At 51.0% G+C, this 25,013-nt stretch overlaps 2 protein-coding genes across 2 annotated transcripts in view; both read right to left on the bottom strand.

The window, feature by feature from the left end:
* SAMHD1 (SAM and HD domain containing deoxynucleoside triphosphate triphosphohydrolase 1) overlaps window positions 1–19,239 on the bottom strand; it is a 71,708-nt gene extending 52,469 nt beyond the window's left edge. The window contains exons 1-2 of the mRNA XM_038750237.1: window positions 19,030–19,239; window positions 3,350–3,416 (exon numbers count right to left, since the gene is read on the bottom strand). Coding sequence (XP_038606165.1) covers window positions 3,350–3,416; window positions 19,030–19,234 — 272 coding nt within the window. The 5' untranslated portion in view covers window positions 19,235–19,239. The remainder of the gene's footprint in view (window positions 1–3,349; window positions 3,417–19,029) is intronic.
* A 4,031-nt stretch (window positions 19,240–23,270) lies between these two features.
* RBL1 (RB transcriptional corepressor like 1) overlaps window positions 23,271–25,013 on the bottom strand; it is an 82,249-nt gene continuing 80,506 nt past the window's right edge. The window contains exon 22 of the mRNA XM_038750079.1: window positions 23,271–23,715. Within this exon, the coding sequence (XP_038606007.1) occupies window positions 23,545–23,715 (171 nt within the window). The 3' untranslated portion in view covers window positions 23,271–23,544. The remainder of the gene's footprint in view (window positions 23,716–25,013) is intronic.

Below are 25,013 nucleotides of genomic sequence, written 5' to 3'. Positions count from 1 at the left end.
TGGGACCTCGGGCAAGTCACTTCACTTCTCTGAGCCTCAGTGACCTCATCTGTAAAATGGGGATTAAGACTGTGAGCCCCCCGTGGGACAGCCTGATCACCCTGTATCCGCCCCAGTGCTTAGAACAGTGCTTTGCACATAGTAAGCGCTTAACAAATGCCATCATTATTATTAATGTTTTGTCTCCCATGGACTAGATTGTCAGCTCCTTGTGGGCAGGGACTGCGCCTGTTTAATGTTGTATTGTCCTCTCCCTAGGACAGTGTTCTGCACACAGTAAGAGTTCAATAAATACAACTGACAAGTACTCAGTGGAAAGAGCCCGGGCTTTGGAGTCAGAGGTCATGGGTTCAAATCCCAGTTCTGCCAACTGTCAGCTGTGTGACTGGGCAAATCACTTAACTTCTCAGTGCCTCAGTTACCTCATCTGAAGAATGGGGATTGAGACTGTGAGCCCCCCGTGGGACAACCTGATCACCCGATAGCCTCCCCAGTGCTTAGAACAGTACCTTGCACATAGTAAGTGCTTAATCAATCAATCGTATTTATTGAGCCCTTACTGTGTGCAGAGCACTGTACTAAGCACTTGGGAAGTACAAGTTGGCAACATATAGAGACTGTCCCTACCCAACAGTGGGCTCACAGTCTAGAAGGGGGAGACAGACAACAAAACCAAACATATTAACAAAATAAAATAAATGGAATAGATATGCACAAGTAAAATAAATAAATAAATAGAGTAATAAATACGTACAAACATATATACAGGTGCTGTGGGGAAGGGAAGGAGGAAAGACGGTGGGGATGGAGAGGGGAACAAGGGGGAGAGGGAGGGGGCTCAGTCGGGGAAGGCCTCCTGGAGGAGGTGAGCTCTCAGTAGGGCCTTGAAGGGAGGAAGAGAGGTCTTAATAAATGGCTTAATAAATGCCATCATCATTATTATTAAGTACGGGCTCTACACACAGCAAGTGCTAAGTAAATATCACCGATGAACCGGTGCCCTTCCGGTGCTGTATTCATTTTGCCCCAAACCAGATGTCGGGTGGTCTGGGGGAGGTAGATAAAATCTTACCTGCAAAGAAAGGCCTTTTCTTAAGCACTCAACATCTCCATGGTAACTTAAACAAAGTAGAGTATTTATAAACCTTCAGAAACTTCCTTTTAGGGGCTACCAACTTCCTCCTCTGCCCAACCACCGACCCCAACGCCCCCAGCCTCCCCTCCCCTTACCATCCTCCTGCTAATAATGATATATAGGTTTGTACAGATTTATTACTCTATTTAGTTTACTTGTACATAGTTACTATTTATTTTGTCAATGATGTTCTTCTAGCTTTTCTTCTATTTATTCTGATGACTTGACACCTGTCCAACATGTTTTGTTTTGTTGTCTGTCTCCCCCTTCTAGACTGTGAGCCCGTTGTTGGGTAGGGACCATCTCTCTATGTTGCCTTCCCAAGCGCTTAGCACAGTGCTCTGCACACAGTAAGCGCTCAATAAATATGATTGAATGAATGATAGCATTTATTAAGCGCTTACGATGCGCCAAGCACCGTTCTAAGCGCTGTGGGGGGATACAAGGTGATCAGGTTGTCCCACGGGGGGCTCACGGTCTTCACCCTCATTTTACAGATGAGGTCACTGAGGCGCAGAGAAGTGAAGCGACTTGCCCAACGTCACTAATGTCTCCCTTGGGCTGTTCTCTAGGACACTGCCTTTGGGCGTTCTCTACAGCACTCCCTCCTCCACCCCCTTTTCCCTTACTCTCTTCTTTTTTCCCCTCCTCCTCTTCTTCACGTCTTCACCTTCTCACTGTCTCTGGACCTCTCGCCCACGTCTTCCCTCTGGCCTGAAACGGTCCCCCCTCGTCATAGCCCACAGAGGATCGCTTTCCTACCCCCTTCAATCAATCAATCAATCAATCAATCGTATTTATTGAGCGCTTACTATGTGCAGAGCACTGTACTAAGCGCTTGGGAAGTACAAATTGGCAACACATAGAGACAGTCCCTACCCAACAGTGGGCTCACAGTCTAAAAGGGGGAGACAGAGAACAGAACCAAACATACCAACAAAATAAAATAAATAGGATAGAAATGTACAAGTAAAATAAATAAATAAATAAATAAATAAATAGGGTAATAAATATGTACAACCATAATAAATATGTACAACCTTCAAACCCGACTGAAGACCCACCTCCTCCAAGGGGCCTTCCCTGACTGCGTCGTTGCCCTGACTTGCTCCTTTTATTCATAGGGAAGCAGCGTGGCTCAGTGGAAAGAGCCCAGGCTCTGGAGTCAGAGGTCAGGGGTTCAAATCCCAGCTCCGCCAACTGTCAGCTGTGTGATTTTGGACAAGTCACTTAACTTCTCTGGGCCTCAGTTACCTCATCTGTAAAACGGGGATGAAGACTGTGAGCCCCCCGTGGGACAACCTGATCACCTTGTAACCTTCCCAGCGCTTAGAACAGTGCTTTGCAAATCTCTAGACTGGGAGCCCGTTGTTGGGTAGGGACCATCTCTATACGTTGCCAACTTGTACTTCCCAAGTGCTTAGTACAGTGCTCTGCACACTGTAAGCGCTCAATAAATACGATTGAATGAACTGTACTTCCCAAGAGCTTAGTACAGTGCTCTGCACACAGTAAGCGCTCAATAAATACGACAATGAATGAATAGGAAGTGCTTAATAATGCCATCATTATTATTATTATTCATCCCTCCTCCCAGCCCCACACCACTTAATGTCGCTATTTGTCACTTATTTCTATTAATGTCTCTCTTCCCCTTTAGACCGTAAACTCGTTGTGGGCAGGGAATGTGCTTATTTATTAATCAATCAATCAATCGTATTTACTGAGCGCTTACTGTGTGCAGAGCACTGGACTAAGCGCTTGGGAAGTCCAAGTTGGCAACACAGGGAGACGGTCCCTACCCAACAGTGGGCTCACAGTCTAGAAGGGGGAGACAGACAACAAAACATATTAACAAAATAAAATAAATAGAATAGATATGTACAAGTAAAATAGAGTAATAAATACGTACAATCATATATACATATATACAGGTGCTGTGGGGAAGGGAAGGAGGTAAGGCGGGGGGGTGGAGAGGGGGAGGATTATTATTGTATTATACCCTCCCAAGTGCTTAGTAGAGTTCTGCACAAAGTAAGCGCTCAATATAAATGAATTACTGAGTACTGAGCACTTGGGAGAGCCCGCTACAACAGAGTTGGTAGACACATTCCCCACCCACAACACTCTTCCTCCTCATCCTCCTCCTCCCTCTAATTCAACCGGACATCTTCTCACGACTTAGCTAGAGTGCGATGCAAATTCCGGGCTTACCTTAATCTGAGTTTTTCGAGACCAGCTTTGTCGAGGCAAGGTAACTTTGCGCCCGTGACTTGGTTTCCTTTAAAAATAAAAAGGAGAGGGAGAAAAGTGCACATGTAAAAATTGCATCTGTGTACGTCAGAGCCACTGAATAGAATTATTCCCAATAATAACGATGGTATTCGTTAAGCGCTTACTCAGTACCAAGCACTGTCCCAAGCGCTGGGGCAGGGACAAGGTGATCAAGTTGTCCCACATGGGGCTCGCAATCTTAATCCCCATTTTACAGATGAGGTAACTGAGGCCCGGAGAAGTGAAGTCATCAATCATCAATCGCATTTATTGAGCGCTTACTATGTGCAGAGCAAGAGTGACTTGCCTAAAGTCATACAGCTGACAAGAGGCGGAGCCGGAATTTGAACCCACGACCTAAGCTTTTGTCCGGCGCTCTGCGCAGAGTAAGCGCTCAATAAAAAGCCTGGCCTTTGGAGGCAGAGGGCGTGGGTTCGTATCCCGCCTCCACCACAAGTCTGCTGTGTGACCTTGGGCAAATCACTTAACTTCTCTGAGCCTCAATGACCCCATCTGTAAAAATGGGGATTAAGACTGTGAGCCCTACGTGGGGCAACTTGATCGCACTGTATCCCCCCCAGCGCTTAGAACAGTGCTTTGCACGTAGTAAGCGCTTAACAAATGCCATGATTATTATTATTATTATAAATACGATTGAATGAATGAATGACCTAGGCATTTGGCTTTTTAGGGTGGGTTGCGGAAGGATGGGGAATTCAAGGCCCTCTCGGCCCCACAGCGTGTAGGTCCCAGCCGTATTTTATTTTAATTCCCATCTCCTTGTGGGTCCCTGCCCATCACCTCTGCTGGACTGGACTCTCCCAAATGCTTAGCACACAACGTGCTAAGCGCTCAATAAATAGCCCTGATTGACTGACAGAGGTTATGAGCCCCTAGAGGGACAGGGTCCGTGTCTAATTCCCACCCATCTACTCTTTCCCCACTCTTAGTACAATCAACGCTCTGCGCTCAGTACGTGCTTCATAAATATTACTATCAACCAATCCAATCGTAGTATTTAAGCAGCGTGGCTCAGTGGAAAGGGCCCGGGCTTGGGAGGCAGAGGTCATGGGTTCAAATCCCGGCTCCGCCAATTGTCTGCTGTGTGACTTTGGGTAAGTCGCTTCACTTCTCTGGGCCTCAGTGACCTCATCTGGAAAACGGGGATGAAGACTGTGAGCCCCACGTGGGACAGCCTGATCACCTTGTATCCTCCCCAGTGCTTACAACAGTGCTTTGCATCATCATCATCATCAATCGTATTTATTGAGCGCTTACTATGTGCAGAGCACTGTACTAAGCGCTTGGGAAATACAAATTGGCAACCTATAGAGACAGTCCCTACCCAACAGTGGGCTCACAGTCTAAAAGGGGGAGACAGAGAACAAAACCAAACATACTAACAAAATAAAATAAATAGAATAAATAGAATAGATATGTAACAAAATAAAATAAATAGAATAGATATGTACATAGTAAGCACTTAACAAATGCCATCATTTTTTTTTAAGTGCTTACTGTGTGCAAGGCACTGTATTAAGTGCTTGGGAGGGTTCAGTATAACAGTTGGTAGGCAAGTTCCCTGCTCAGGACAAGCTTATTAATAATAACAATAATAATAATGGTATTTGTTAAGCGCTTACTATGTGCCAACCACTGTTCTAAGTGCTGGGGCAGATACAAGGTTGTCCCACATGGGACTCACAGTCTTAGTCCTCAGGACTAGAACTCAGGTCTCCGGGCTCCCAGAGCCGAGCTCTTCCACCCACCCCCAGCAAGGACCGTAGAGCTTCTGATAATAATAATAATGATGGTATTTGTTAAGCGCTTACTATGAGCAAAGCATTGTTCTAAGCGCTGGGGGGGATACAAGGCGATCAGGTTGTCCCAAGGGGGGCTCACAATCTTAATCCCCATTTTCCAGATGAGGGAACTGAGGCCCAGAGAAGTGAAGTGACTTGCCCAAAGTCACCCAGCGGACAGGTGGCGGAGCCAGGATTTGAACCCATAATAATAATAATGATGGTATTTATTAAGCGCTTACTATGCGCAAAGCACTGTTCTAAGCCCTGGGGAGGTTACAGGGTGATCAGATTGTCCCACGGGGGGCTCACAGTCTTAATCCCCATTTTACAGATGAGGGAACTGAGGCACAGAGAAGTTAAGTAACTGAGGCACAGAGAAGTTAAGTAACTTGCCCAAAGTCACACAGCTGAAAAGTGGCGGAGCCGGGATTTGAACCCATGACCTCTGACTCCAAAGCCCGGGCTCTTTCCTACTGAGCCACGCTGCTTCTCTAATCCTGATCCTCTTCTAATTCTGGATAAATCTCCCCCTTTTAGACTGTGAGCCCACTGTCGGGTAGGGACTGTCTCTATGTGTTGCCAATTTGTACTTCCCAAGCGCTTAGTACAGTGCTCTGCACATAGTAAGCACTCAATAAATATGATTGATGATGATGATGATGATGATAAATCTGGATAGGATAATTCTGATCCTCTACCTGGGACCCCCAAGCTCTCACTGGACACCCCCAAAGGGTTCTCTGTCGCCTTAGGGATGCCACAGTTGTGAGCCAACATGGTTTCTAGATTGTGAGCCCGTTGTTGGGCAGGGATTATCTCTACTTGTTGCCAAATCGTACTTTCCAAGCGCTTAGTACAGTGCTCTGCACACAGTAATAGTAATAATCATAATAATGGCATTTATTAAGCACTTACTATGTGTTCTAAGCGCTGGGGAGGTTACAAGGTGATCAGGTTGTCCCACGTGGGGCTCACAGTCTTCATCCCCATTTTCCAGATGAGGCCCAGAGAATCAATCGCGCTTAATAAATGCCATCATTATTATTATTCTTATCAATCAATCAATCGTATTTATTGAGCGCTTACTGTGAGCAGAGCACTGCACTAAGCGCTTGGGAAGAACAAGTTGGGGAGTGAAGTGATTAGCCCAGAGTCCCACAGCTGACAACTGGCAGGGCAGGGATTCGAACCCATGACCTCGGACTCCAAAGCCCAGGCTCTTTCCACTGAGCCACGCTGCTTCCCATAAGCGCTCAATAAATGCGATTCAGTGAGTGAATGACTGTGCTGGGGGGCCCCGGGGGGGGGGGTAGGTGGGACGCCTTCGCGGAAGTTGCGATTCTGTTATTTTGCGATCGAGATCTCGGCTCCTCTGGGCGTAATCGAAAGCGAGAGAATGACTAAGGCAACCAGAAATTCCCCTCTGTTTCTAAGCATTTCGCAGAAACCATTTTGGCAAGGGTCCAAACCCGCAGCTGGGGGCTGGGGCGGAGGAGGGAGGGGAAAAGGAGAAGCAGCGGGGCTCGGTGGAAAGAGCCCGGGCTTTGGAGTCCGAGGTCATGGGTTCGAATCCCGGCTCCGCCGCTTGCCAGCTGGGTGACTCGGGGCAAGTCACTTCACTTCTCTGGGCCTCAGGTCCCTCATCTGGAAAATGGGGATGAAGAATGGGAGGCCCCCCCCCCCACCGTGAGAAGCAGCGTGGCTCAGTGGAAAGAGCCCGGGCTTTGGAGTCAGAGGTCATGGGTTCGAATCCCAGCTCCACCACATGTCTGCTGTGTGGCCTTAGGCAAGTCACTTAACTTCTCTGAGCCTCAGTTACAGCATTTGTAAAATGGCGGTTAAAACTGTGAGCCCCCCGTGGGACAACCTGATCACCTTGTATCCCCCCAGCGCTTAGAACAGTGCTTTGCACATAGTAAGCGCTTAACAAATGCCATCATCATTACTATTATTATTATTACTGTCACCTCCCCAGCGCTTAGAACAGTGCTTTGCACATAGTAAGCGCTTAATAAATGCCATCATTATTATTATTATTATAACCTCCCCAGTGCTTAGAACAGTGCTTGGCACATAGTAAGCGCTTAACAAATGCCATCATTATTATTATCATTATTGTAACCTCCCCAGCGCTTAGAACAGTCCTTGGCACATAGTAAGTGCTTAATAAATGCCATTGTTATTATTATTATTATTGTAACCTCCCCAGTGCTTAGAACAGTGCTTTGCACATAGTAAGCGCTTAACAAATGCCATCATCATTACTATTATCATTATTGTCACCTCCCCAGCGCTTAGAACAGTGCTTTGCACATAGTAAGCACTTAATAAATGCCATCATTATTATTATTATTGTAACCACCCCAGCGCTTAGAACAGTGCTTGGCACATAGTAAGTGCTTAACAAATGCCATCATCATTACTATTATTATTATTATTGTCACCTCCCCAGCGTTTAGAACAGTGCTTTGCACATAGCAAGCGCTTAATAAATGCCATTATTATTATTATTATTATTATTGTCACCTCCCCAGCGCTTAGAACAGTGCTTTGCACATAGTAAGCGCTTAACAAATGCCATCATCATTACTATTATTATTGTCACCTCCCCAGTGCTTAGAACAGTGCTTTGCACATAGTAAGTGCTTAATAAATGCCACAATTATTATTATTATTATTGTAACCTCCCCAGTGCTTAGAACAGTGCTTGGCACATAGTAAGCGCTTAATAAATGCCATCATCATTATTATTATTATTATTGTAACCTCCCCAGCGCTTAGAACAGTGCTTGGCACATAGTAAGCGCTTAACAAATGCCATCATTATTATTATTATTATTATTATTATTATTATTGTAACCTCTCCAGCGCTTAGAACAGTGCTTGGCACATAGTAAGCGCTTAATAAATGCCATCATCATTATTATCATTATTATTGTAACCTCCCCAGCGCTTAGAACAGTGCTTGGCACATAGTAAGCGCTTAACAAATGCCATCATTATTATTATTATTATTGTAACCTCCCCAGCACTTAGAACAGTGCTTGGCACATAGTAAGCGCTTAATAAATGCCATCAAATAAAAAGGGCTCAGCTCCCGGCTCTGCCAGGCTCCTTACCCGGGAGGACTCCTTTCTCGACTATCTGGTACCTCAGGCGGGCGAGGAGGGCGGGCATCTGGAGTGGGGAGGTTGGCACAGAAGCGCCCAGGGCGGGATGGGTGATGCCTCCCGTTGCCAACCCCGGCGTCAGAGGGAATTTGGGATCGGGAAGGCCGGGCTGTTTGGGAAGCTGAGGGATCGACCAGGGTGGCTGGGAAAGGGCTCTCCTGCCCACACTACGGCGCTCAAACTATCCTTTCCCAAGCGCTTAGTAAGCGCTCAATTTAATAATGATAGTAATAACGATGGTATTCGTTAAGCGCTTACTATGTGCCAAGCACCGTCAATACGATTGACGGCCTAGCGCCCGCACTGTCATTCCTGCGCTGTGATGCTGGGTGACTTTGGGCAAGTCACTTCACTTCTCTGGGCCTCAGTTCCCTCACCTGGAAAATGAGGATGAAGACTGTGAGCCCAACTGCGGGACAACCTGATCACCTTGTAACCTCCCCAGCGCTTAGAACAGTGCTTTGCACATAGGAAGCGCTTAATAAATACCATTATTATTATTATTATGATAACAATGGTATTTGTTACGTGCTTACTACGTGAAAAGCACTGTTCTAAGTGCTGGGGGGGGTACAAGGTCACCACATTGTCCCACGTGAGGCTCACAGTCTTCATCCCCTTTTTACAGATGAGGTTACTGAGGCCCAGGGAATAATAATAATAATAATAATAATGGCATTTATTGAGCGCTTACTATGTGCAAAGCACTGTTCTAAGCACTGGGGAGGTTACAAGGTGATCAGGTTGTCCCAAGGGGGGCTCACAGTTTTAATTCCCATTTTACAGATGAGGGAACCGAGGCACAGAGAAGTTAAGTGACTTGCCCAAAGTCACACAGCTGACAAATGGCGGAGCTGGGATTTGAACCCATGACCTCTGACTCTAAAGCCCGGGCTCTTTCCACTGAGCCACGCTTGACTTGCCCAAAGTCACCCGGCTGACAAGGGGCGGAGCCAGGATTAGAACCCATGACCTCTGACGCCCAAGCCCGTGCTCTTTCCACTGAGCCACACTGCTTTTCACCCAAGGTCAGTCGTCTTTATTGAGCGCTTACTGTGTGCAGAGCACTGGACTAAGCGCTTGGGAGAGGACAACAGAGCAGACACTTTCCCTGCCCACAAGGAGCTTAATTAGAGAAGCAGCGTGGCTCAGTGGAAAGAGCCCGGGCTTTGGAGTCAGAGGTTATGGGTTCAAATCCCGACTCCACCCCCTTTTTATTTATTGAGCGCTTACTATGTGCACAGCACTGTACTAAGTGCTTGGGAAGTACAAGCTGGCAACACATAGTGAAGGTCCCTACCCAACAATGGGCTCACAGTCTAGAAGGGGGAGACGGACAGCAAAACAAAACACGTGGGCGGGTGTCAGCTGTGTGACTTTGGGCAAGTCACTTAACTTCTCTGTGCCTCAGTTCTCTCATCTGGAAAATGGGGATAAGACCGTGAGCCCCCCATGGGACAACCTGATCACCTTGTATCCACCCCAGCGTGGCTCAGTGGAAAGAGCCCGGGCTTTGGAGTCAGGGGTCATGGGTTCGTATCCCGGCTCTGCCAATTGTCAAGCTGGGTGACTTTGGACAAGTCACTGCACTTCTCTGGGCCTCAGTGACCTCATCTGTAAAATGGGGATGACTGTGAGGCCCCCCGTGGGACAACCTGATCGCCTTGTAACCTCCCCAGCGCTTACAACATCATCATCATCATCATCAATCGTATTTATTGAGCGCTTACTGTGCGCAGAGCACTGTACTAAGCGCTTGGGAAGTCCAAGTTGGCAACATATAGAGACAGTCCCTACCCAGCAGTGGGCTCACAGTCAAAAAGGGGGAGACAGAGAACAGTGCTTGGCACATAGTAAGCGCTTAATAAATGCCATTATTATATTATTATGATTATTATTATCCAGGTGAGCAGCCCCGCTGAGATCTTCTGGCAGGGCCTCGGTCTCACCCCCCAAGGGCCCGTGGCGGGCAGGGCGCCTGGCCAAGTTGAGTGCGGTTCCCCACATGGCCCCGGGGCCCCCATCACAGGAAGTGCTCCCTGCCAAGGAGGAAACCCAAAGGGGAAATGGCAGTGTGATGGCCGCTCCGCCCAACCCCTTCAGCTGCAGCTAGCTGGAACCTGGAACCCCTCGAGTCCCTGACCCCGGAGCCTGGTTCAAATCCCGGCTCCGCCACTTGTCAGCTGTGTGACCTTGGGCAAGTCACGGCGCGGCTCAGTGGAAAGAGCCCGGGCTTTGGAGTCAAGAGGTCACGGGTTCGAATCCCGACTCCGCCACGCCTGCTGTGGGACCTGGGGCAAGTCACTTAACTTGTTGCCAACTTGTGCTTCCCAAGCGCTTAGACTGGGAGCCCACTGTTGGGTAGGGACTGTCTCTATATGTTGCCAACCTGTACTTCCCAAGCGCTTAGTCCAGTGCTCTGCACACAGTAAGTGCTCAATAAATACGACTGGTTGATGGATTAGTACAGTATTCTGCACACAGTAAGTGCTCAATAAATATGATTGATTAACTTCTCTGAGCCTCAGTGACCTCATCTGGAAAATGGGGATGAAGACTGGGAGCCCCACGTGGGACAACTTGATCCTTGTATCCCCCCCCCCCCCAGCGCTTAGAACAGTGCTCTGCACATAGTAAGCACTTAACAAATGTCATCATTATTATCATTATTATTCTCTGGGCCTCAGTTACCTCATCTGGAAAATGGGGATGAAGTCTGTGAGGCCCCCATGGGACAACCTGATCACCTTGTTAACCTCCCCAGCACTCAGAACAGTGCTTTGCACATAGTAAGCACTTAATAAATGCTATCATTATTATTATTAAGTCACTTCACTTCTCTGTGCCTCAGTTCCCTCACCTGTAAAATGGGGATTAAAACTGTGAGCCCCACGTGGGACTGACTGATCACCTTGTTAACCTCCCCAGCGCTTAGAACAGTGCTTTGCACATAGTAAGCGCTTAATAAATGCCATCATTATTATTATTATTAAGTCACTTCACTTCTCTGTGCCTCAGTTCCCTCACCTGTAAAATGGGGATTAAAACTGTGAGCCCCACGTGGGACCAACTGATCACCTTGTAACCTCCCCAGCGCTTAGAACAGTGCTTTGCCCACAGTAAGCGCTTAACAAACGCCATCATTATTATTATTCTTCTCTGGGCCTCAGTTACCTCATCTGAAAAATGGGGATTTAAGACTGTGAGCCCGATCACCTTGTGACCTCCCCAGCGCTTAGAACGGTGCTTGGTGCATAGTAAGCGCTTAATAAATGCCATCATTATTATTATTAGGAGCCCCCAAATCCCGGAGTCCCCTGACCCTGGGGTTCTAGGAGCCCCTTGCCCCCACTCTTTAACCCTGAGTTTCCTCTGTGTATGTTGGGGATTGGGGGGAGGGGGGGTCAAAGGACCTGACTTGGCCGTCCACCCCACTGCCCTTCCCCCCGTCCTGCCTTTCCCTTCACCCCCAGCTCCGTCCCCCTTCCCCAATCCCCTTCATCGCCCTCTGCCCACTCCGACCTTCGCCCCTCAATCAATCAATTGTATTTATTGAGCGCTTACTGTGTGCAGAGCACTGTACTAAGCGCTTGGGAAGTACAAGTTGGCAACATATAGAGACAGTCCCTACCCAACAGTGGGCTCACACCTTCCTCGCCCCCTCCCATTTCCCTCCGTCCCCCCAGTCTCCCTCCCCTCTATCTCCCCCTTCACCCACCCCCCTCTGTCTCCCCAGGCCCCCTCCTCTCCTATTTTCTATCATCATCAATCATATTTATTGAGCGCTTACTGTGTGCAGAGCACTGGACGAAGCGCTTGGGAAGTCCAAGTTGGCAACATCTAGAGACAGTCCCTACCCAACAGTGGGCTCACAGTCTAAAAGGGGGAGACAGAGAACAAAACCAAACATACTAACAAAATAAAATAAATAGGATAGATAAGTACAAGTAAAATAAGTAAATAGAGTAACAAATATGTACAAACATATATACATATATACAGGTGCTGTGGGGAAGGGAAGGAGGTAAGATAGTAGGGATGGACAGGGGGACTAGACTGTGAGCCCGCTGTTGGGCAGGGACCGTCTCCATCTGCTGCCGACTTGTAATAATAATGACATTTTTATTAAGCGCTTACTATGTGCCAAGCACTGTTCTAAGCGCTGGGGGGATACAAGGTGATCAGGTTGTCCCACGGGGGGCTCACAGTCAACCCCCATTTTCCAGATGAGGTAACTGAGGCCCAGAGAAGTTAAGTGACTTGCCCAAGGTCACACAGCTGACAAATGGCGGAGCCGGGATTTGAACCCGCAGCCACTGACTCCAAAGCCCGGGCTCTTTCCACTGAGCCACGCTGCTTCTCTTGTACTTCCCAAGCGCTCAGTACAGTGCTCTGCACAAAGTATGTGCTCACTAAATACGATTGAATGAATTTTCCCCTTCACCCCCTTTCCCATCCCCTTCTGTCCTCCCCGGCAGCCTCCTATTTTCCCCTTCACCCCCCTTCCCATCCCCTTCTGTCCTCCCCGGCAACCTCCTATTTTCCCCTTCACCCCCCTTCCCATCCCCCTCTGTCCTCCCCGTTGGCCTCCTATTTTCCCCCTTTTCATTCATTCATTCAGTCGTATCTACTGAGCGCTTCCTGTGTGCAGAGCACTGTCCTAAGCGCTTGGAAAGTACAATACAGCAATAGAGACAATCCCCACCCCACTCTGTCTAGGGGACAGAGAGAGACATCAAAACAAGTACACAGGCAGTACACGGGCCCCGCCCCCCCACCTTTCATTCATTCATTCCCATTCATTCATTCATTCATTCCCAGCTTGCCTTACTGCACCAACCTCCCCGCGGACCTCCCTGCCTCCAGTCTCTCACCTCTCCGGTCCATACTTCACTCTGCTGCCTGGATCGCTATTCTCAAATGTCGTTCGACCACCCTCCCATTCCTCAAAGACCTCCAACGGTTACACAATTCCTCCCTGCATCAGGTAGAATCTCCTTTTACATCCCTTTTTCAGCTGGGCCCAGGAAAACCGCCCCCATTCCATTTCCCCAGTTCTTCTCCCATTTTATGCTGTGAGCCCACTGTTGGGTAGAGACTGTCTCTATATGTTGCCAACTTGGACTTCCCAAGCGCTTAGTACAGTGCTCTGCACACAGTAAGCACTCAATAATCAATCAATCAATCATATTTCATCATCATCAATCGTATTTATTGAGCGCTTACTGTGTGCAGAGCACTGTACTAAGCGCTTGGGAAGTACAAGTTAGCACCTGTATATATGTATATATGTTTGTACATATTTGTTACTCTATTTATTTATTTATTTTACTTGTACATATCTATACTATTTATTTTATTTTGTTAGTATGTTTGGTTTTGTTCTCTGTCTCCCGCTTTTAGACTGTGAGCCCACTGTTGGGTTAGGGACTGTCTCTATATGTTGCCAACTTGTACTTCCCGAGTGCTTAGTACAGTGCTCTGCACACAGTAAGCGCTCAATAAATACAATTGATTGATTGATTACCGCCCCCTGACAGCAACACGGTCCCCGGGACTTTTCTAAACCCTGACTCTGTTAGCCGCCCTCGGCCCGGCTCTGGGCCTTACTCTCTCTCTGCCTACAGAACCGGGCTAGGCACCTGTATATTTGTATATATGTTTGTACATATTTATTACTCTATTTATTTATTTATTTTACTTGTACATTTCTATTCTATTTATTTTATTTTGTTACCATGTTTGGTTTTGTTCTCTGTCTCCCCCTTTTAGACTGTGAGCCCACTGTTGGGTAGGGACTGTCTCTAGATGTTGCCAACTTGGACTTCCCAAGCGCTTAGTACAGTGCTCTGCACACAGTAAGCGCTCAATAAATACGATTGATGATGATGAAATACTATTGATTGATTGATTACCGCCCCCTGACAGCAACACGGTCCCCGGGACTTTTCTAAGCCCTGACGCTGTTAGCCGCCCTCGGCCCGGCTCTGGGCCTTACTCTCTCTCCGCCCACAGAACCGGGCTAGGCACCTGTATATATGTTTGTACATATTTATTACTCTATTTGTTTATTTATTTTACTTGTACATTTCTATTCTATTTATTTTATTTTGTTACCATGTTTGGTTTTGTTCTCTGTCTCCCCCTTTTAGACTGTGAGCCCACTGTTGGGTAGGGACGGTCTCTATATGTTGCCAACTTGTAATTCCCAAGCGCTTAGTACAGTGCTCTGCACACAGTAAGCACTCAATAAATACGATTGATTGATTGATTCATTCGTTCATTCATTCAATCGTATTTACTGAACGCTTCCTGTGTGCAGAGCACTGTCCTAAGCGCTTGGAAAGTACAATACAGCAATAAATACAGACAATCCCCACCCAAACGGGGTTTACGGTCTAGGGGACCAAGAGAGACATCAAAACGAGTACACAGGCAGTACACACGCAACCCCCCCTCACCTTTCATTCATTCAATCGTATTTACTGAGCGCTTACTGTGTGCAGAACACTGTACTAAGCGCTTGGGAAGTACAAGTCAGCAACATATAGAGACGGTCCCTACCCAACAGCGGGCTCACAGTCTAGAAGGGGGAGGCAGACAACAAAACATATAAGCCAAATAAAATAAATAGAATATGTACAAGTAAAATAGAGTAATAAACATGTACAAATATATATATGTATACATATATTATGTATATATGTTTGTACATATTTATTACTCTATTTATTTATTTATTTTACTTGTACATATCTATTCTATTTATTTTATTTTGTTAGTATGTTTGGTTTTGTCTCCCCCTTTTAGACTGTGAGTCCACTGTTGGGTAGGGACTGTCTCTATATGTTGCCAATTTGTACTTCCCAAGCGCTTAGTACAGTGCTCTGCACACAGTAAGTGCTCAATAAATACAATTGATGATGATGATGATGATTCATTCAATCCTTTCTAGACTGTGAGCCCGCTGTTGGGTAGGGACCGTCTCTGTATGTTGCCGACTTGTACTTCCCGAGCGCTTAGTACAGTGCTCTGCATACAGTAAGCGCTCAATAAATACGACTGAATGAATGCATGAATGAATGAATTTATCGGGTGCAGAGCACTGTTTTAAGCGCTTGGGAGAATCTACTTCAACACCTAACACCTTCTAGACTATAAGCCCGGTGTGGGCAAGGGTCGTCTCTCTCTATTGTCGTATTGTAATAATAATGATGGTATTTGTTAAGGGCTCACTATGTGCCGAGCACTGTTCTAAGCACTGGGGTGGATACAAAGTCATCAGGTTGTCCCACGGGGAGGCTCACAGTCTTCATCCCCCATTCTACAGATGAGGTCACTGAGGACCAGAGAAGTCAAGTGACTTGCCCAAAGTCACCCAGCTGATCGGTGGCGGAGCCGGGATTAGAACCCATGATCTCTGACCTCCAAGGCCGGGTTCTTTCAGTGTTTAGGACAGCGCTCTGGACACAGTAAGCGTTCAACAAATATGGCTGAATGAACCAAACAGGCCCATTCCCTGCCCACCACGAGCTCCCCTCCCCTTCTGTGGTGCCCAACCCCTTAAAAATAAGAATAATAATGACTGATGATGATGATACAGTGCTCTGCACATAGTAAGCGCTCAAGAAGTACGACTGAATGAGTGAATTGAATGAATGAAATTCACCAATGCGCTCCGGAGGCTGATGGCGATTCATAATAATAATGATAATGGCATTTATTGAGCGCTTACTATGTGCAAAGCACCGTTCTGAGCGCTGGGGAGGTTACAAGGTGATCAGGCTGTCCCATGGGGGGCTCACAGTTTTAATCCCCATTTTCCAGATGAGGTAACTGAGGCACAGAGAAGTGAAGTGACTTGCCCAAAGTCACACAAATGACAGTTGGCAGAGCTGGGATTTGAACGCATGACCTCTGACTCCAAAACCCGGGCTCTTTCTGTTACTATTATTATTCATAATAATAATGATAATGGCATTTATTGAGCGCTTACTATGCGCAAAGCACGGTTCTAAACGCTGGGGAGGTTACCGAGGTGATCAGGTGGTCCCCCGCGGGGGGCTCCCAGTCTTCATCCCCATTTTCCAGCGCTTAGAACAGTGCTCTGCACATAGTAAGCGCTTAACAAATGCCATCATTATTATTATTACTTTCCAGATGAGGGAACTGAGGCCCAGAGAACTGAAGTGTCTTGCCCAGAGTCACCGAGCTGCAGCTGGCGGAGCCGGGATGTGCTGAGCGCCGCGGTGACTAGACTGGGAGCCCACTGTTGGGTAGGGACCGTCTCTATATGTTGCCAACTTGTACTTCCGAAGCGCTTAGTCCAGTGCTCTGCACACAGTAAGCACTCGATAAATACGATTGATTGATTGATTGACCATCTCTAGATGTTGCCAACTTGTACTTCCCAAGCGCTTAGTCCAGTGCTCTGCACACAGTCGGTGGGCGCTCAATAAATACGATTGATGAATTAGATGTGGCCAACTTGGACTTCCCAAGCGCTTAGTCCAGTGCTCCGCACACAGTAAGCGCTCAATAAATATGACTGAATGAATTAGATGGGGCCAACTTGGACTTCCCAAGCGCTTAGTACAGCGCTCTGCGCACAGTAAGCGCTCAATAAATACGACTGATTGATTGATTGACCATCTCTATATGTTGCCAACTTGTACTTCCCAAGCGCTTAGTCCAGTGCTCCGCACACAGTAAGCGCTCAATAAATACGATTGAATGAATTAGATGGGGCCAACTTGGACTTCCCAAGCGCTTAGTCCAGTGCTCTGCACACAGTAAGCGCTCAATAAATACGATTGAATGAATTAGATGTGGCCAACTTGGACTTCCCAGGCGCTTAGTCCAGTGCTCCGCACACAGTAAGCGCTCAATAAATACGATTGAATGAATTAGATGTGGCCAACTTGGACTTCCCAGGCGCTTAGTCCAGCGCTCCGCACACAGTCGGCGCTCAATAAATACGACTGAATGAATTAGATGGGGCCAACTTGGACTTCCCAAGCGCTTAGTCCAGCGCTCCGCACAGTATGCGCTCAATAAATACGATTGAATGAATTAGATGGGGCCAACTTGGACTTCCCAAGCGCTTAGTCCAGTGCTCCGCACACAGTCGGCGCTCAATAAATACGACTGAATGAATTAGATGGGGCCAACTTGGACTTCCCAGGCGCTTAGTCCAGTGCTCCGCACACAGTAAGCGCTCAATAAATACGATTGAATGAATTAGATGGGGCCAACTTGGACTTCCCAGGCGCTTAGTCCAGTGCTCCACACACAGTAAGCGCTCTATAAATACGATTGAATGAATTAGATATGGCCAACTTGGACTTCCCAAGCGCTTAGTCCAGCGCTCCGCACACAGTAAGCGCTCAATAAATACGACTGAATGAATTAGATGGGGCCAACTTGGACTTCCCAAGCGCTTAGTCCAGCGCTCCGCACACAGTCGGCGCTCAATAAATACGACTGAATGAATTAGATGTGGCCAACTTGGACTTCCCAGGCGCTTAGTCCAGTGCTCCGCACACAGTAAGCGCTCAATAAATACGATTGAATGAATTAGATGGGGCCAACTTGGACTTCCCAGGCGCTTAGTCCAGTGCTCCTCACACAGTAAGCGCTCAATAAATACGATTGAATGAATTAGATGGGGCCAACTTGGACTTCCCAAGCGCTTAGTCCAGTGCTCCGCACACAGTAAGCGCTCAATAAATACGATTGAATGAATTAGATGTGGCCAACTTGGACTTCCCAAGCGCTTAGTCCAGTGCTCCGCACACAGTAAGCGCTCAATAAATACGATTGAATGAATTAGATGTGGCCAACTTGGACTTCCCAGGCGCTTAGTCCAGTGCTCCGCACACAGTAAGTGCTCAATAAATACGATTGAATGAATTAGATGGGGCCAACTTGGACTTCCCAAGCGCTTAGTCCAGTGCTCCGCACACAGTAAGCGCTCCATAAATACGACTGATTGATTGATTAACCATCTCTAGATGTTGCCAACTTGTACTTCCCAAGCGCTTAGTCCAGCGCTCCGCACACAGTAAGCGCTCAATAAATACGATTGAATGAATTAGATGTGGCCAACTTGGACTTCCCAAGCGCTTAGTCCAGCGCTCCACACACAGTATGCGCTCAATAAATACGATTGAATGAATTAGATGGGGCCAACTTGGACTTCCCAAGCGCTTAGTCCAGTGCTCCGCACACAGTCGGCGCTCAATAAATACGACTGAATGAATTAGATGGGGCCAACTTGGACTTCCCAGGCGCTTAGTCCAGTGCTCCACACACAGTAAGCGCTCAATAAATACGACTGATTGATTGATTGACCATCTCTAGATGTTGCCAACTTGTACTTCCCAAGCGCTTAGTCCAGCGCTCCGCACACAGTAAGCGCTCAATAAATACGATTGAATGAATTAGATGGGGCCAACTTGGGCATCCCAAGCGCTTAGTCCAGTGCTCCGCACACAGTCGGCGCTCAATAAATACGACTGAATGAATTAGATGGGGCCAACCTGGACTTCCCAGGCGCTTAGTCCAGTGCTTCCCACACAGTCGGCGCTCAATAAATAGGACTGAATGAATGAATGAATTGAATGAGGGCGGCGCGGCGTCCCACCTCGGACCCGTCGGAGCAGCTGCGGGGCGTCCCAGCGGCTCGGCTCCGGGCCCTGGCCGTCCTCCACGTCGTCGTCCTCCTCCTCCTCCTCCACCTCGTCCTCGTCATTGTCGTCGTCGTCGTCATGGCGACGGGGGTGAGGAGGGCGGTACCGGGCCCGCTTCGGGGCTGTGGCGGCGGCCGCCCGGCTCCCGCTCCCGCTCATGGCGCGGCCGCCTCAGGAGGCGCGAGGACGGACTGACGGACAGCCTGCGGCCCGCTCGCGCAGGCGCACTGCGCTCACCCGCCGGAGGGGCGGGGCTGCGGCGCGCGGGCCTGGAGGGGCGGGGCCCTCGTGGGGGCGTGGCCATCATGAGGGGCGGGGCCTAACGCGAGACGGGGGCGGGGCCTCGCCGCGAGAAGGGGACGGGGCCTCTGTGGGGGGCGGGGCCCTCATGGGGGCGGGGCCGGGCGCGCGGACGGGAGGGGCGTGGCCATCGTGAGGGGCGGGGCTGAGGCCGGAGAGGGGGCGGGGCTACCATGAGGCGGGTCCGAGGCGCGAGAGGGGGCGGGGCCATCATGGGGGCGGGGCCCGGCGCGCGGTCTGGAGGGGCGTGGCCATCGTGAGGGGCGGGGCTGAGGCGCGAGGAGGGGGCGGGGCCTACCGCGAGACGGGGGCGGGGCCTTCATGGGGGGCGGGGCCTCGCCGCGAGAAGGGGACGGGGCCTCTATGGGGGGGGGGCATCATGGGGGCGTGGCCGGGCGCCCGAAGGGAGGGGAGCGGCTGAGGCGCGACAAGGGGGCGGGGCCTACTGCGAGACGGGGGGGCCGGGGCTGAGGCGCGAGACGGGGGCGGGGGCCTCTCTGGGGGCGAGACGGGGGCGGGGCCATCATAGGGGGCGGGGCATCGCCGCGAGATGGGGACGGGGCCTCTCTGGGGGTCGGGGCCGGGCACGCGGACGTGAGGGGCGGGGCCACGTCGCGGGGCAGGGCTGAGGTGCAAGAAGGGGGCGGGGCTTCGTTGGGGGCGGGGCCTCGCCGGGGCGGGGCCCACCGGGAGACGGGGCGGGGCCTCGCCGCGAGAAGGGAGGCGGGGTCGTGCGCGCGGACATGCAGGGGCGGGGCCTCTCTGGGGGGCGGGGTTGAGGCGCGAGAAGGGGCGGGGCCATCATGGGGGCGGGTCGGAGGCGCGAGAACGGGGCGGGGCCTCTCTGGGGGCGGTGCTGAGGTGCGGGAAGGGGCGGGGCCTACAGCGAGACGGGGGCGGGGCCATCACAGGGGGCGGGGCCTCACCGCAGGAAGGGGACGGGGCCTCTCTGGGGGGCGGGGCCGGGCACGTGGACCTGAGGGGGCGGGGCCACGCCGCGGGGCAGGGCCAATCATGGGGGGCAGGGCTGAGGCGTGAAAAGGGGCGGTGCCCGCCGCGAGACGGGGGCGGGGCCAGGCGCGCAGACGTGAGGGGAGGGGCCACGCCGTGGGGCAGGGGCGGGGCCACCATGGGGGGGCGGGGCGGAGGTGCGGGGAAGGGGGCGGGGCCCGCCGCGAGACAGGGGCGGGGCCGTGCGCGCGGACCTGGAGGGGCGGGGCCTGTCGGGGGCGGGGCCGCCGCGCGAGACGGGAGCGCGCGGACCTGAAAGGGCGCGGCCTCCCCGCGAGACGGGGACGGGGCCAGCGTGGGGGGCGTGGCTGAGGCGCCAGAAGGGGCGGGGCCCCCCAGTGGGGCGGGGCCACGCCGCGGAGCCATCGTGGGGGCGGGGCTGAGGCGCAGGGAGGGGGAGGGGCCTCTCTGGGGCGGGGCCCACCGCGAGACGGGGGCGTGGCCTCGCTGCGATAAGGGGGGGCGGGGTCGTGCGCGCGGACCTGGAGGGGCGGGGCCCCTCTGGGGGGCGGGGCGGGGGCGCGCGGACCTGAGGGGCGGGGCCGCGCCTCGAGACAATAGCGGGGCCATCATGGGGTGGGGCCGAGGCGCGGGGCGGGAGCGCGCGGACCTGGAGGGGCGGGGCCTCCGTGGGGGCGGGGCCGAGGCGCAAGGACTTGGCGGGGCCGCGCCGCGAGACGGGAGCGCGCAGACCTGAGGGGCGGGGCCGCCCCGCGAGGCGGGGTTGGGGCCGAGGCACGGAAAGGGGGCGGGGCCTCGCCGCGAGAAGGGGGTGTGGCCGGGCGCGTGGACCTGGAGCCTCCAGTGGCTGCCAATCAATCTGCGCATCAGGCCGAAACTCCTCCCCCTGGGCTTCCAGGCCGTCCATCCATCCACCCATCCCCTGGCCCCCTCCTCCCTCCCCTCCCTTCTCTCCTTCTCCAGCCCAGCCCACACCCTCCGCTCCTCCGCCGCTAATCTCCTCACCGTTAGGCCTCGTTCTCGTCCGTCCCGCCGTCGACCCCCGGCCCCCGTCCTCCCCCGGGCCCGGAATGCCCCCAATCCCTCCGCCCATCCGCCAAGCTCGCTCTCTTCCTCCCTTCAAGGCCCTACTGAGAGCTCACCTCCTCCAGGAGGCCTTCCCACACTCAGCCCCCTCTTCAAGCGCTTAGTACAGTGCCCATTTTATTTGTACATATCTATTCTATTTATTTTTTGTTTATATGTTTGGTTTTGTTCTCTGTTTCCCCCTTCTAGACTGTGAGCCCGCTGTTGGGTAGGGACTGTCTCCATATGTTGCCAACTTGGACTTCCCAAGCGCTTAGTCCAGTGCTCTGCACACAGTAATCGCTCAATAAATACGATTGATTGATTGATTGCCAGCTTGGACTTCCCAAGCACTTAGTCCAGTGCTCTGATTGCCAGCTTGGACTTCCCAAGCACTTAGTCCAGTGCTCTGCACACAGTAAGCGCTCAATAAATACGAATGAATGAATGAATGAATGAATTTGCTACTTGGGAAGCAGCGTGGCTCAGTGGAAAGAGCCTGGGCTAGGAATGTAGTTCTCTGAGGAACCACAAAGCTGAAGCGCGATATGGACGATCTGGAGGAACCAAAAGAGAATGATAGAAATCAATCAATCAATCATATTTATTGAGCACTTACTGTGTGCAGAGCACTGTACTAAGCGCTTGGGAAGTCCAAGTTGGCAACATCTAGAGACAGTCCCTACCCAACAGTGGGCTCACAGTCTAGAAGGGGGAGACAGAGAACTAAACCAAACATACTAACAAAATAAAATAAATAGAAATGTTTAAAGTCAGGTTAAATGAAAGATTAGAAGCAAGATTAAAAATGGGCTTCCCTGCTTGGAGAACGTGAGAGGCCTTAATCAAGGAACCCAAGGAAGTGAAGGAATAGCATACCTTCTAGATATCTTCTAGACTGAGCCCGTTGTTGGGTAGGGATTGTCTCCATCTGTTGCTGAATTGTACTTCCCAAGCGCTTAGTACAGTGCTCTGCACACAGTAAGCACTCAATAAATATGATGGAATGAATGAATGAATGAGTCAGAGGTCATGGGTTCGAATCCCAGCTCCGCCAATTGTCAGCTGGGTGACTTTGGGCAGTCGCTTCACTTCTCTGGGCCATAGTGACCTCATCTGTAAAATGGGGATGAAGCCTGTGAGCCCCCCCCGTGGGACAACCTGATCACCTTGTAACCTCCCCAGAGCTTAGAACAGTGCTTGGCACATAGTAAGCGCTTAATAAATGCCATCATTATTATTATTACCTGAGGTGCTCAGTAAATGCGATGCAATACGTGGGCCCCTGAGGGGGAAAGAAGGCAGGCGTCGCTAATTCACGGGCGATAGTCTCCAAAACCGCGGGCCGTTTATTACCGAACGGCGTAATTCAACCAAGCGAAAATCGCTCCCCATCTCCCCTTCCGTGGGCCAAGCACCCCATCTCTCGAGGCGCCCGGGGAGGTGCTCACACAACGCACCCCTCTCCCCACAGAGCGGGGGGGGCCCCCAACGTGGGGCCGAATTACACGGAAATAGGTACACAGACAGACAGACAGACGCTCCGGCTGGGCCACGCCGCGATTGTCTTCCTACTTTGTCACGGCGAAGATAGAAAAGGACGGAAAATCCAAAGGTTTGTAAGTTGAAGAAAGAAACTTCTGGGAGGGCGGGTGAAAAAGAAGACGGGAGGGGGTGTAGAGGCGTGAACGAGGGGAGGTAGAAGGGATGGGGGCCCGGGGGGTCTCCCCCAGCCCTGCCCTTTCGGCGGGGAATCCGCGGAGAGAATTCGGCCCTGATCCCCCCAAACTACTAGTTTCTCTAGGCCGTGAGCAGGCCCTCTCCCAAGCGCTTAATTCAGTGCTGCGCACCCCGTCGAGCGCTCAAAAAATACCACCGATGGACTGGGCGACTTCCCGGTTCCGTCTTTCTCCCGTCCGCCAAGGCAGACGGATATCCGGGAGGGACGAGAGCCGGCGCACTCAGGTTTTTTTTCCCTCCCCTCCAGAGCCCGAATTAAGGAAGACACTTAATGGGCCCGGCCGCGGCGGCCTGACTCCGGGGAGGCCAACCTCCCGCGGCGGGAGGGCATCAGTGCGGAGTGGTCCGGGTGGCCCGACCGGGTTGAGGGGGAACCCGACGGGGAGGGCGGGTCAGTGGTTAGCCCGCTCGCTGACCACGTCCTGCAGGCGCTTCAGCAGCACGTCGTCGTTCTCCTGGCAGAGGCGCTTGGCGGACCGATCGGCCTCGCCGTCGATGCTGAGCGCTCGCTTCTTGCTCCTCGGCTCGCCTCGCTGGATCATGTTGTTAATATCCTTCAGGCTCTGTCCGGAAACACAGAGGATATTAGGGAGGCAGCGTGGCTCAGTGGAAAGAGCACGGGCTCTGGAGTCAGGGGTCATGGGTTCAAATCCCAGCTCCGCCACATCTGCTGTGTGACCGTGGGCATGTCACTTAACTTCTCTGAGCCTTAGTTCCCTCATTTGTAAAACGGGTATTAAGACTGTGAGCCCCACGCGGGACAACCTGATCACCTTGTACCCTCCCCAGTGCTTAGAACAGTGCTTTGCACATAGTAAGCGCTTAACAAATGCCATTATTATTATTATTATTATTAACAACATGATCCAGAGAGGCCGCCTTCCCCGCCTCAGCCCCCGTTTCCTTTTCTCCCGCTCCCTTCGTTCATTCATTCAACCGGATTTACTGAGCGCTTACTACGGCCCAAACGCTGTACTGAGTACGCTATAAAAATAAACAGACACACATTCCCTGCCCACAGCGAGCTCACGGTCTGAGGGGGAGAAAGACATGAACATACCTATAGAAATTAATAAATTACAGATATATACCTAGGTGCTGTGGGGCTGGGACGGGGGGGATAATAATAATAATAATAATAATGATGGCATTTGTTAAGCTCTTACTATGTGCAGATAATAAGTATGGCATAGGGATAGAGCAAGGGCCTGGGAGTCACAAGGTGAAGACTGTGAGCCCCGTGTGGTACAGGGCCTGGCAAGCGAGCGTTCAGTACATACCAGAGATCACTAGATAACCATCGATAGATAAGCAGTAGGGCATAGGGATAGAGCACGGGCCTGGCAAGCGAGCGCTCAGTACATACCAGAGATCAATAGATAACCATCGATAGATAAGCAGTATGGCACAGGGTTAGAGCACGGGCCTGGGAGTCACAAGGGTAAGACTGTGAGCCCCGTGTGGGACGGGGCCTGGCAAGCGAGCGCTCAGTACATACCAGAGATTACTAGATAACCATCGATAGATAAGCAGTATGGCATAGGTATAGAGCACGGGCCTGGGATTCACAAGGTTAAGACTGTGAGCCCCGTGTGGTACAGGGCCTGGCAAGCGAGCGCTCAGTACATACCAGAGATCACTAGATAACCATCGATAGATAAGCAGTATGGCATAGGGATAGAGCACGGGCTTGGCAAGCGAGTGCTCAGTACATACCAGAGATCAATACATAATAATCGATAGATAAGCAGTGTGGCATAGGGATAGAGCATGGACCTGGGAGTCACAAGGTTAAGACTGTGAGCCCCGTGTGGGACGGGGCCTGGCAAGCGAGCGCTCAGTACATACAAGAGATCACTAG

The sequence above is a fragment of the Tachyglossus aculeatus genome, chromosome 8, assembly GCF_015852505.1.
Source record: "Tachyglossus aculeatus isolate mTacAcu1 chromosome 8, mTacAcu1.pri, whole genome shotgun sequence".
In the NCBI taxonomy this organism is placed as follows: domain Eukaryota; kingdom Metazoa; phylum Chordata; class Mammalia; order Monotremata; family Tachyglossidae; genus Tachyglossus; species Tachyglossus aculeatus.
Note: the sequence above shows the minus strand (reverse complement) of the source record. Positions and strands in the feature narration are given on the sequence as shown.